This window comes from Glandiceps talaboti, chromosome 20 (genome assembly GCF_964340395.1).
Source record: "Glandiceps talaboti chromosome 20, keGlaTala1.1, whole genome shotgun sequence".
In the NCBI taxonomy this organism is placed as follows: Eukaryota; Metazoa; Hemichordata; class Enteropneusta; family Spengelidae; genus Glandiceps; species Glandiceps talaboti.
The window spans coordinates 2,699,707-2,712,139 of NC_135568.1; the positions used below are offsets into that span (position 1 = coordinate 2,699,707).

At 33.7% G+C, this 12,433-nt stretch overlaps 1 protein-coding gene across 1 annotated transcript; it reads right to left on the reverse strand.

Annotated features, from left to right (window-relative positions):
- Positions 1-1,561: 1,561 nt before the first annotated feature.
- Positions 1,562-12,345, reverse strand: LOC144450503 (dnaJ homolog subfamily B member 11-like). Its single transcript, XM_078141140.1, has 9 exons — positions 12,278-12,345; positions 11,483-11,639; positions 9,078-9,317; positions 7,874-8,016; positions 7,445-7,527; positions 6,964-7,021; positions 6,423-6,534; positions 5,517-5,676; positions 1,562-4,287 (listed from the first exon to the last, which is right to left on the reverse strand). The coding sequence occupies exons 1-9, from the start codon at positions 12,337-12,339 to the stop codon at positions 4,223-4,225; spliced, it is 1,080 nt and encodes a 359-aa protein (XP_077997266.1). The 5' UTR covers positions 12,340-12,345; the 3' UTR covers positions 1,562-4,222.
- Between the last annotated feature and the right edge of the window lie 88 nt (positions 12,346-12,433).

Genomic DNA, 12,433 nt, shown 5'->3' on the forward strand with positions numbered 1-12,433 from the left:
TATCGTCGTCTGATTGAGACTTTTGGCAATGAGGATAGCGTATGTGTTTCACCACGCTACTTGTACGAAAAATGTCATGACGTCGCACTAAAAATATCAGAAATCAACTCCTTGAAAAGAAAGAATGGTATTTTATTGGCTAAAATTCGTAAGTTAGAAAGCGAACTAGAAGCCAAAAATTTGGTCATCTTGGAAGAGATCAAGAAATTAGAAAATATCGATACTTTGAATTTTGAGAGAAGGAAGGCATTACGTGCCAACGACAATCTACGAAGAGAAGTAACAGAATTGAAAGAAGACATAGCAAGCCAGAAGGTAAAATTAATTACATTGTGATACCAAAAGCATGTGCACCTAAAAGGGGACAGTTTCATAGGTGGGGGTTCAGCTTTGTTTGACAAATGTGAAATTTAAGGTAAATTATCCAGGTTTCAAAACATCTACCCAATTTCCCCCCGGCAAAACAAGGACCCATATGAATTACGTTTTTCGGCCGGGGGTGGGGTGGCTCCAGTATGGTGTCTCGAGGTGTGTTTTGAACGTGATGCTCGGCGGGTGCGATGGGAGTGAATAATTTCTTAAAGCGATTTTAAACTTTCAATCGAGGATCGGAGGTATTTCATTAGCATGGAATAGGTGCGATTCTTTTCATGACTCCACATTTAGAGGGCATGCGCATCTGCCGACGAAAACAAGAACTAATCATTAGGGCCGGCTCTACGCAAAAAGTAGTCTTGCTGCTAGACGTTCGGGCTTTCTTTCGATGCTATAACTATAAGCGAACGAAGTTCGCATGTGAGGGCTTGCCCGAACCATCCTCGATAGCGTTGTTCGGCTGTGTGTCGTATTTTATCGGAAGAACATCCGAGGGCTAGCTGATAGACTACGCAAAAAGACGAATCCTAGCTCACCTGCCTATGAGCCCCTCTCCCTCGACCTCCCCGCATGCTTGCTGAATAGAAAGTTTCATCGTATCCATCAATAGTTTCATTCACATGTAAAACATACAAAAATCCCAAATATAACATTCTTATTTTCTTTCCTTCCACTAACAGAGCGATTTCAATAAATGGAAAACGATGATGCTGCGACGATGTTTACTATTGGAACTGACTTGGAAAGTCAGTGAAATGCAAATGACAAAATCTGAAATCACACCAGAGATGTCAGAAACTGTATGATTGAAATCATCACAAAGCTGAATTAAAGAAATTTACATTTCATGATATGAAAGATTATTCAAGACCAGCATATTTCAATAGTACTTTACAGAAATATCACAGACTCTTAAATTATTTCTGGCAGTCTATGTAATCGGTAGACTTTTTTGGCACTCACTTTATTCACAGTAAATGGTATAAAATCTATATCAGGTCAAAGGTTATTGTGAATCAATCTGTACTTATTCCGACCATAAAACAAATGTGCAATAAAACATTCATTTTGTTGCCAATTATTTTAAAAATATGAGAAAATATTGGAAACCATATTTGAGTATTTGATGAAAAATACACATGAAACATGATAACACATGCCTGGAGAAATTTCTCTTATATTGGCTTTAGAATATTCATTTATTTAAATATGGTACACAGTGGGGTATTGATGTACATGAAGTCAGAAAAGCTTGATAAAGAATACAAACACACATCAAGTACACTATTTGGTATGTGTGGTAGATTTTATTCTAAATCTACAGATGTTTACAAAGCTTGTCAACACTTGACAGGTTTCTTCCCAGGAAAATATTAGTATATTCCACGGAATTTATTTGTCTGACAAGTTATATACAGGTGATAATTAACACTACACTGTAATGAGGCTGTTCCTGAATAAAACACAGGATTGATTAAGAACATAAAAAGTAAAAGGTGGTAAAGAAAATTGAATTACAACTGCAGGAAAATAATATTTATTTCAAAACAAGTTTTGCTGCCATTTCCTTTGTACATTTACTTATTCAGAAAGATAATTTATTTCATATTTCATGTATATTGCAAAACGCTGAAATTACAAATCTTTTCACTGTTAGCTATTGTTAGCTATTGTGCTTAAGAGGCAAATTTATGCAAATTAGGTATGTACTTTGTGTTCAAATTTGATCATTTCAATCCAAATTCCATATGATCTATCATATTCAAATGTAAGAGCTACAATGTAAGATGAAGGAGCTACATTGGAAGATGAAGGAGCTACAATGTAAAATGAAAGAGCTACAGTGTAAAATGAAAGAGCTACAGTGTAAAATAAGAGCTACAATGTAAAATGAAAGAGCTACAGTGTAAAATAAAAGAGCTACATTGTAAAATGAAAGAGCTACAGTGTAAAATAAAAGAGCTACAATGTAAAATGAAAGAGCTACAGTGTAAAATAAAAGAGCTACAATGTAAAATAAAAGAGCTACAATGTAAAATAAAAGAGCTACAATGTAAAATGAAAGAGCTACAGTGTAAAATGAAAGAGCTACAATGTAAGATGAAAGAGCTATGAACATCTTTACATACAGATAAAGAGTGAAAACAGAGAAAGAAATTAAAAAAAGCTAAAATCTATAAACCTTATGGAAAATAGAGTCATCCATATGTCTTGTATCACTTTTAAAAGTCGTTCTCTAACCAAGTGTTTACTGTATATGCACTCTTTATAAGTACTTGTATTGTCTTACAGCTAAAATGATGTAGGCTTGGTGTTTCACTCGTGAGATTACAGCTAAAATGATGTAGGCTTGGTGATTCACTGATGGGACATTACAGCTAAAATGATGTAGGTTTGGTGTTTCACTCATGTGACATGACATTTAATCCACCCCCTCATACAACTTACATTTTCATCTTTCATAATCTCCACTGTTAAATGAGGTTTTGGAGGAGGTTATGTTTTAAATCCACTTGTCTGCTTGCAGGATATCTGACTTGTAATTTATACAAGAAACCAATGGAGGGACACATTTCTGACAGCTATCTAACTTGCTTGCAAATGTATCATCCTATTCACTGTGATAATTTCAAAAAAGGAACAATAAAATAAATTTTTGGGATAAAATGCTACTTTTTTGAGACATACACAATTATTTCATTAACCTCTTTGTCAACTTTAGATGCAATATCAACATGAAGTTGGTAAGATAGTCTGCACAAAGTCTGGGAAATTTGTTCTGAATATTTGAAAATTTTGCACTCATTCAAAAATATACAAATCATATATATATAGTTTTTTTTCCCCAAATATGGTCAGTTATTGAAAAGCGCTATGCCTAAGAGTCTCTCAGTAATGCTCCAGTAACTGAATATTCATGAATTTGTTCTCATTTTTTTACTTTTTTATGTTATAGTACTAGCTAAAGCTGGTATAACGAATGATCACTAACTACTTGGCAATTGTTTGGTTGCAAGATGCATTGCATGAAACAACACTTACTTTGTTACATTTAGGTTTGTTTTGTCTTTATTACATATAAAATAACATTTTCATCATAAAATGACGGTGCGGCAAGACATGAAGACTGCTTTAATTGTGAGTGCTTTATGGGAGAATGGCTAAAATGCCATCAATGAGAGAATTTTGGTATATATTTGTTGTATTTTTATTTCTGTCAGTTGAACAGTGCATTGCATTGTATTTACTTTTAATGTAATGTGCTTTATAAGAATTAAGGATTAAGATTAAGATCATGAGAGAGAGCAGGTTTTACTAGTAAATTGGTCAGGTGACACGGTCAGGTGACAACCACCGCCCTGCACATACAGAGTACATGACATTGTATAGGGAGATACATGATGCATTTTGGAAATGGAAATAGGTTTACATGTACATGGATGGATTGTATTTAGGATTTGTTGACACATATTTAAATGGTCTGAACTGTGCCACAACAGTGTACACTTCACCATCAATGAGTAGTACACAGATTATCAAATTATAAACAGAATGGTTCGACACTTTTAGGAGAGGCTTGGTTAATTTCAAATGATAAAAATTCATGAAAAATAAGGAAAAATTCAAGCTACTGAGGATTCATCATCATTTTTAGAAAAAAGTTCCTTTTCTACTAAATATAGGTTTTAAACATACAATATGTGGCTATTTCGTAGTCTACTTTGGTGATGCTTGAACACTTGGATAAAGAAAGAAAATAGTAAAAGTTTGGAAAGATCAAACAGATTTTAAAAAAATGAGAAAACAAGTTACATTGACATACAGAGTAGAAAATATTGCATCATCCTTAGTATCCCTGAAGTCCGTTGTAAACCTTCTGTTTTGATTGCTGCTTTAATAACTTTTCAAGATCTGGAAAAAGTAAGAAAGGAAAATATACTTAATCAACTCAAACTTGTGATTAGCTGATTATAGATGTTACTAATAAACTTGAGAGTATAGTTTCCATTGGAGGAAAATACTTTTTTATGTCTCGCATGTTTTTTTATATAAAATTACAAAAACAAGATCGAGACTGATAATGTGCATGCACATAAAATGTTACATTTGATCTCATTGTGAACGTAAGTAAACAGTTTTGTATTTGATTCATCTTCATCTCATCCGACAGTGATGTTAAATTGCATTCATAATGAGAGAAAATGTATCACCTTATATGCTTGTGTCCTATCAGTGTCTGTACTGTATTTTGTTTTATGTAATTCGCCATAAAAAATGTTATGTGACACGTAAAATATTGTGCCACCTAATTGAAACTCTGCATGTAGTCCCTCTAGTTTGATAGCAGACAATTTGATGCCCCTTTTCCAGTTAATCCTGTGTAGTATCAGATATTCATAGCTTCCCTGATCATACTGCCACCTAGAGGTCAGTTATAACTATGAACATTGTCATTGTGATAAGGATTATCAACAGGACAGATTGACAGACAGAAATGATATCCACAAATACATACTGCCACCTAGAGGTCAGTTATAACTATGAACATTGTCATTGTGATAAGGATTATCAACAGGACAGATTGACAGACAGAAATGATGTCCACAAATACATACTGCCACCTAGAGGTCAGTTATAACTATGAACATTGTCATTGTGATAAGGATTATCAACAGGACAGATTGACAGACAGAAATGATATCCACAAATACATACTGCCACCTAGAGGTCAGCTATAACTATGGACATTGTCATTGTGATAAGGATTATCAACAGGAGAGATTGACAGACAGAAATGATATCCACAAATACATACTGCCACCTAGAGGTCAATTATAACTATGGACATTGTCATTGTGATAATGATATCAAAAGGAGAGATTGACAGACAGATGAGATATCCACAAATACATATTGCCACCTAGAGGTCAGCTATAACTATTTCATCAAACAGGACAGCTCAATGCTCTTTCCTATGTGGAACTGCTTGTGCACTACAATGTTTGTAATTCATTTACTCCAGTAAGCTGATGAACATTTTTGGTCAATCATACTTTTAGTAATTGCTTGGCACACTTACTATTAATATACCAAGACATAACAATGTAACAAAATGTTGACAAGAAGCGAGAAAAAATTACCTTTTTTGTCTTCCTCACTAAATTCACCTTTTGGGAAATCAACATCAAATGTAATATAAAGGGTTCCTTTAATGTTATTATTGTCATAGTTTGGCATGCCTTCATTTTTCTTGCGTATCCTGGCACCTGGCCATGTTACTTTATCTCTCTGTACATGTACCTGTAATGACAAAATCAGAACATAATTCATTTTTTTGGCACATCCTGGCAAAATGTCATCTCACTTTATTCCTCTGTAAGAAATAATGACAAATGCAGAACTGAAATTGACATTGGTAAGAACACCAGGACGAATACAACATATTTAAGTGTTTTTGCTAAGGTCTGGGATCCCTAGTAAAAGAGGGGGGGGGGGGGGATTGGTAAAATATGCAAAGTTTTCCATACCATGTACCATAATTTTGATGGGGAATCCTGGTAAAAATGCCTGAGGAACCTGGGTAGATTTTACCTGCTTACTACCCTTAAAAACACTGGTAGGGAACCCTGGTAAAATGTATGGGGAACCCGAGTAGTTTTTACCTGTTTGTCTCCCTTGAAAAAAGACATTGGAAGGAGGGAACATGGTAAAATGTCCAGGGAACTAAGGTAGATTTACCTACTTGTCGCCCTAAAAGGGGAACACTACTCCAGGAAATAGAGACATTTCAATAATCTATGGATTCTAGAGAGTCATTTCATGATTTTCTTTACATCACCTATAATTTCTTGCAATTTCAGAGAAGCATTAAGTTCATCTTGTGCCTTTATAGGATATCTTTGCTATGGGCTGTTGCATTATGGGAGTCAGCAGAAATAATATATTCAAATTGTATGTTGAATATTCATGAGTCCTGAGTGCCTATATCCTTCAGTGTAAAACATCTCATGAATATTCATCGTTCACAAATCTTTGTAATCTCTTACCTTGTGGCCATCTAAATGTGTTATCTCCATATCAAAACCAACTAACGCATCCCGTAATGAAATTGTAACATTTGTGTACAAATCATCTCCTTTTCTTTCAAACAAGGGATGTCTGTAATAATAATGACGAGAAAAGAAATCATTTCAAATTTAAAGAGTGACTAATAATTAATTTGCTTACTGAAATAAACACTATTAGTTCTAGTAACAAGCTGACAAATGTTCCTTCACTGCCAGATGAGCTACAAATTCCACCTTGGATTCTTTCATTAAACTGAAACAGATAATCTTTGATATTTGTGAAATTGAATGCCGGATAAATTCTACATTCTACAGGTTTCTTGATTTTTCTCAGGATGTTAGATTTCATATAAGTCTAGCCAAGCAGCTTTCTTATACATGAAATACAATTAGTATCCTACACTTTTACACGCATTTAGTTTTAGACGGCTGGGATGAGTATTTGGTAAGTCTTTATTTTATAAACGTATTGAGAATGTATTGTGTGTGTGTGTGTGTGTGTGTGTGGTACAATACTTACTTTGCCTGAACTATAATAAATCTGAGATCTCCAGGCTCACCATCTATGTGTGGTTCTCCTGTTGAAACAACAAAGTACATGAATGTTATTCTGTACACCATCAAATTTTTAAATAAAGAGATGCAAGAAAACAGTTTGGCAAAATCTGTTGAACAAACAACAGTGGAAATTTTACTAGCACTTCTGAAACTTGTTATGTTATCAGAATTTATTTTGTTATGTTTTACAATTCACAATACAACACAGTATAACACTAAATAATGCAATACTTTATTTTCAGAAAAATTCCCAGAAAATGTAAGTCTGATCTACAATTCTTAGTGTAGTAGTGGGCTAGGATGTGAAAATCAGTTGTCTAACAACTAGTTGAGTTTGATCTTTGTCGCTGTCGTCGTTGTTGCCGCCGCCGTCACTATCGCCACCACAGCCACCACCACTGCCACCACCTTTTTGTGTGTGTGAGAAACCTACTATGGCTTACCTTCTGAGATAAATGGATATATATGGCCATCTCTCATGCCTGGTTCTATTTCAATTTCTAATAACTTTTCTTCAGATACAAATCTGTAAACAGAAGAAAGACATGTTATATAAGTATCCTGAAAGGTTTGCTTGCATTTGGTATGAAGGTATAGAGATGGATGGTCAGTAAGTAAAATCTACCTGAAAAATTAATACATACACTGAAGTATCTTCACATAAAATTTCATATGTGTTGGTAAACCATTGCATTAAATTAAACTTTGTTCCAGACACAAACACAAACACAAACACAAACACAAACACAAACACAAACACAAACACAAACTTGAAAATTGTACCTGAATTTTTCAACTGCACACTTTAATCTCTGTCAACAGATTAACCCACAAAAGTGTAATTTGATACTAACAAGTTGATTTAGACTTACTTTACATTTGGACATTCATCACAAACATCTCTAGGTGACATCTGAAATCTTCCTGGGCCTAATTGTATTGTTTGCATTTCTTGATGACAATTGCACTTCCTGAATCCAGGTGCTTCTCTAGCCACTGGTTTATACCGAACAACCTGAAAAAAATCCAGAAAAGACTTTCTAAGGACAGATAATGTGATTGGAGTCTGATTTAGAAGACTCTCACTTGTACGCATCACTATATATGTCTATGTATGTATCACATTGTATTGCACATGTACATTACAACAACAGCAGTTAAAGGCCAGGGTTTCAATCCCAGGTTCTTACATTTGTGTTATCATGTAAGTGGATCTGTTTTTCTGGACAAATTTTTCAATAGCTCTACCAGACAAATATTTTTCACATAAAGAGTTTACTTCTATCAAGTAATCTGAAAAGGGGCTTTCATGAGGAGTTAGAGTTGGAGGGGTTGGGGTTGGAGGTGGAAAGGGGATTGGACAATTGCTTGATGACGTATTAAATTCAGGGGACTTCATCTTTTCATCCTTGGCAAACTCCACTAATCAGTATGATTCATACCATGTATACATACCATATATATTACAGTACATGTATATGAATTCCATTTAGCAGTACAGTTTTGGAGACAATGTTACTTGTATATATGTGATGATAGTTGTTGTAATCTACATACAGCTATCAGAGTGGTATACATGTATGTGTAACTCTATAAAGCACCTACTATGTACATTTGTACCTTTAGTTCCCCACACTTGTCCTGAGGTACATTTTGTACTTTCCACAATTATATCTCTAAGGAAACAATACGTATTTCACAGATTTTTCTTTCTCTATTTCTACCTGGTTATAAAACCATTCACAAAATTTACAAGTTAGGATATCTTTTTTGAACGTCTGATGACAATACGGAACTTGCAAACCTGCCATTTTGAATGTTGCGTCATGGGAAATGTGATAATAAATGCTAATGAATTGGTATTGTAAACAATACTGTTACATTGCTTGCAACCATGAATGATCAATTCATAGTTACCCTGACCACTGTGGGAGGTTTATTTTATCGGTAACTCCAGATTAGGTATTACGAAAACCACAGATAATCCCATAGTCCTTTGCATCTGAGCATGCTCAGTCTGGATTGCAAGTTCCCTATTAAAAGATGGCTATACAAAGAAAATGTTCAACCTCTCACCTCAACAAAGTCTCCTGTATACAATTCTTCTAATGATACTTCTAAAGTCATTTCTATATCAGCACCTCTTGGTATATCATCCCGATGTCCGTGACCGCCAGAGCTAAAATGAAACCCACCAAAGCCAAAATCACCAAAGAAACTAGAGAATGGATCACCATGTCCACCCATACCACCTTCCTTCAGACCTTCCTCACCATGTCTGTCATACGTTTTCCGCTTGTCAGCATCAGATAAAACCTGAAATGAAAGGAAATAAAATTACTTGTCTAAGAAATGAAAACAGTGCATGTGGAAGACGCTTTGTATAACCTTTCAGGTTACAGAAATGTTGATTCCTGTTATGGATCAGATATATTCTGAAAAATCCAATTATGTCGATTATGTTACCAAGGAGCCTGGAGATTTTTAAACTAGTAGCCAATCAGATATTATATTTGTGAGTTTCATGACATTTTAAAACTAAATTAAACTTGAATGTAATCAGAACATAATTTTTTTTTGTAACTATACAGCCATAAACATGGAAAATTGTATACACATGAAATGGTACTATACATATTTGAAAAAAAATATGCCTGGTATGAAATTTTAGTAACAATTTTCATCCATATTGGGCAGTAGTAAAATGAGTACTAGGCCGTAGACATACTTATAATACACCATGTGTATACAAATGTACCATATTGTACATGCCCCATTACAATAGTTTCAATATGGTGACTAACACATTAGAATTTCGCATGGGTGATTGTCAACACATTTACAGAATTGAGTTTATTTTTTTCTTCTCAAATTATTCATTAGTTTCCCAGTGAGTTTGTCAAATAGAAGTAAAGCAAATGCATTTTGAATTGGTAATTATGAAAAAAAAATTGACAATAAATATAGGTTGTTTCATACCAGTTGGAAACTTATTACATTTTGTTACACTTGTACCACCTAACTTAGTACATAATATTACTGTTGTGTCACCTAACTTATTACATAATATTAGAGCATGCGTTGCAAGTGAATATCACTATTTTTACAGACATTAAGATAATTAAGTCATCGGAAATGAAAAATGTCATTAAAAACAATTTATGTAGATACATGTACTCTTCTAAATATCCATGACAGAATGTTGATATTCTTGATAAATTTGATTTGAAATTGATACAGGGGAGTTTTTTTAGTTTAATTAAATTTGAAGGATTGTGAACAAAGTTCCCTGAGATATTGAATAGAACAAAAAATTTAAATATTTGTCACTTTTCTTTTTGTTCGTTTAAAATATTCTTATTTTTTACCTCTTCTTTTAAGTTGAGTAATCATTGTTCAGTTTATATTTGTTGACCTATTCATATTTTTTATCAGCTAGCCATCGTTAGATTTGTCAGTTTTTTTCATCACAATGATGTTTCTAATTCTATTATTTTATTAAAAGAGCCAAAAATGTCATTTCATTTCATCCATTTTTTATAAACACACAAACAGCTATAAATAAAGTCAAATCTGTACTCCCATGTTTGCATTTTTATAGATTTTGTGTCTTGTCTGTCTGTTTGTTTGATTTATGTTGTTGCCAGAATATGTATTTGAAAAATCATGTCCATCAAAATAAAATTTATTGGATATTGATATTTCATATAAAATATTTTCCATATACATTTGTATTTCTTTTTTCAAAACCACTATATTTGAACAATAAATTCAAAAGTGAAGTAAACAAACTGGTAGTATTTAAACTAACAGCTGGAAGTCAACCACAGAATACATGTACATGTACATGCATATACACAATACAGAATTCAATGGTTGACCTTTACCCTGCTGCTATGCAAATGAGGTCAATCTTGTAAACCAATCAGGAATAGCCACACTAGCTATTATAATTGACACTTATCGTCAGTGTAACAATAACCATGTGAATACTACAAATCAATGTATTCACTGTTGATTTCTTTTTTGTAACATCCTGGCTGCAATATTTGATCAAAAATGACAATTTTCATCTCAAAATCTGTTGAAACTACAGTATGTTTGCGATTATAATTGACTGGAAATATATACAATGTATATTCGATTTGACAAGCAAGGACATCATCGGATAATTTGTTCTTGTTGGTATATAATGTGGAATTAACATTCAAAGGCTTGAATGCATATTTACTATGATTTGAAGTGTTTTATTACAATATCACAAAATAGACATTTTCTCTACACTTTCCTAAATAAAAGAAAATTTGAATTCTTTTTAAACATGCATCAACTGCAAAAGTAAATGTCAACATCTCAAAAAGAAAAATGATTCCTTTATGTACATGGTAATAACCATGGCAACAAATTAGTAAATTAAAAATCAAGAATTTTTTTTATTATTTTCACAGAAGAAGTAAACAATATCCCTGCACTGTCATTACCTCATAAGCTGCACCGAGATCCTGGAATTTCTCATTTGCAGTAGGATCATCTGGATTTTTATCCGGATGCAATTCCATGGCTAATTTACGGTATGCCTTTTTAATTTGCTTGGTTGATGCATCTTTGGGTACACCAAGAATTTTGTAGAAATCCCTCCTATAAAACAAAATGTGACATTGGCAATGACAATCAGAAAGTCATGGATAGACAGATGGATAGATGATCGCTTGTTGTTGTTATTGTTCACATCTTTTTTTACCCCTTTGTTTATTTGTTGACCATAGAGACCATTTTACGTTCACTATTGCATACATCGCAGACATAGAACTGTTTACAGTAAATCGAGTAATATTCGTGTATGAGGGATTTAAAAAATGAAGCTAAATGGCTGGTCACAATTTTATATCAACTGGCGTGTGCTCGAATAAATAACTGAATGTCGACTCACTCTATTTATCATTTCTATAACTTGTATTTATTAATGACACTTCATGATATTTATAGGATACTTATAGATTATGGAAACATATATTTTGGTGCCGAAAACTTGAGAAATAAGCTGACCTAAAAATAAATGAATGAACACTGAAATTTGATTAGTTAACATAGGGGTTCCGAGAGCTTCCGCATTAGATGTTACACGTGTACTTCCTACGGACGGACGAACGGGCGACGTTCATCGTCAACTTATTAAAACATTAATCATCACAATTGAGTAACATGAATATAAATAATACCAACGCGTTGTTCTCTGTTTGAAAGACGTGATTAATGTTCAAAAGGCGATCACTTACCCCGCTAAAACAGCCAGCGAAAGGTGTAGAACAAGGAACCAAATAGTAACCGGCGACGCCATTTTACTCAAGTAGCGACTTTCAAACCGAAAGAGGGCGCTCCGAGAGGCCTAGGATGATTCCATATTCTCGAAGGGATGTGTAATTTTGCAGTTA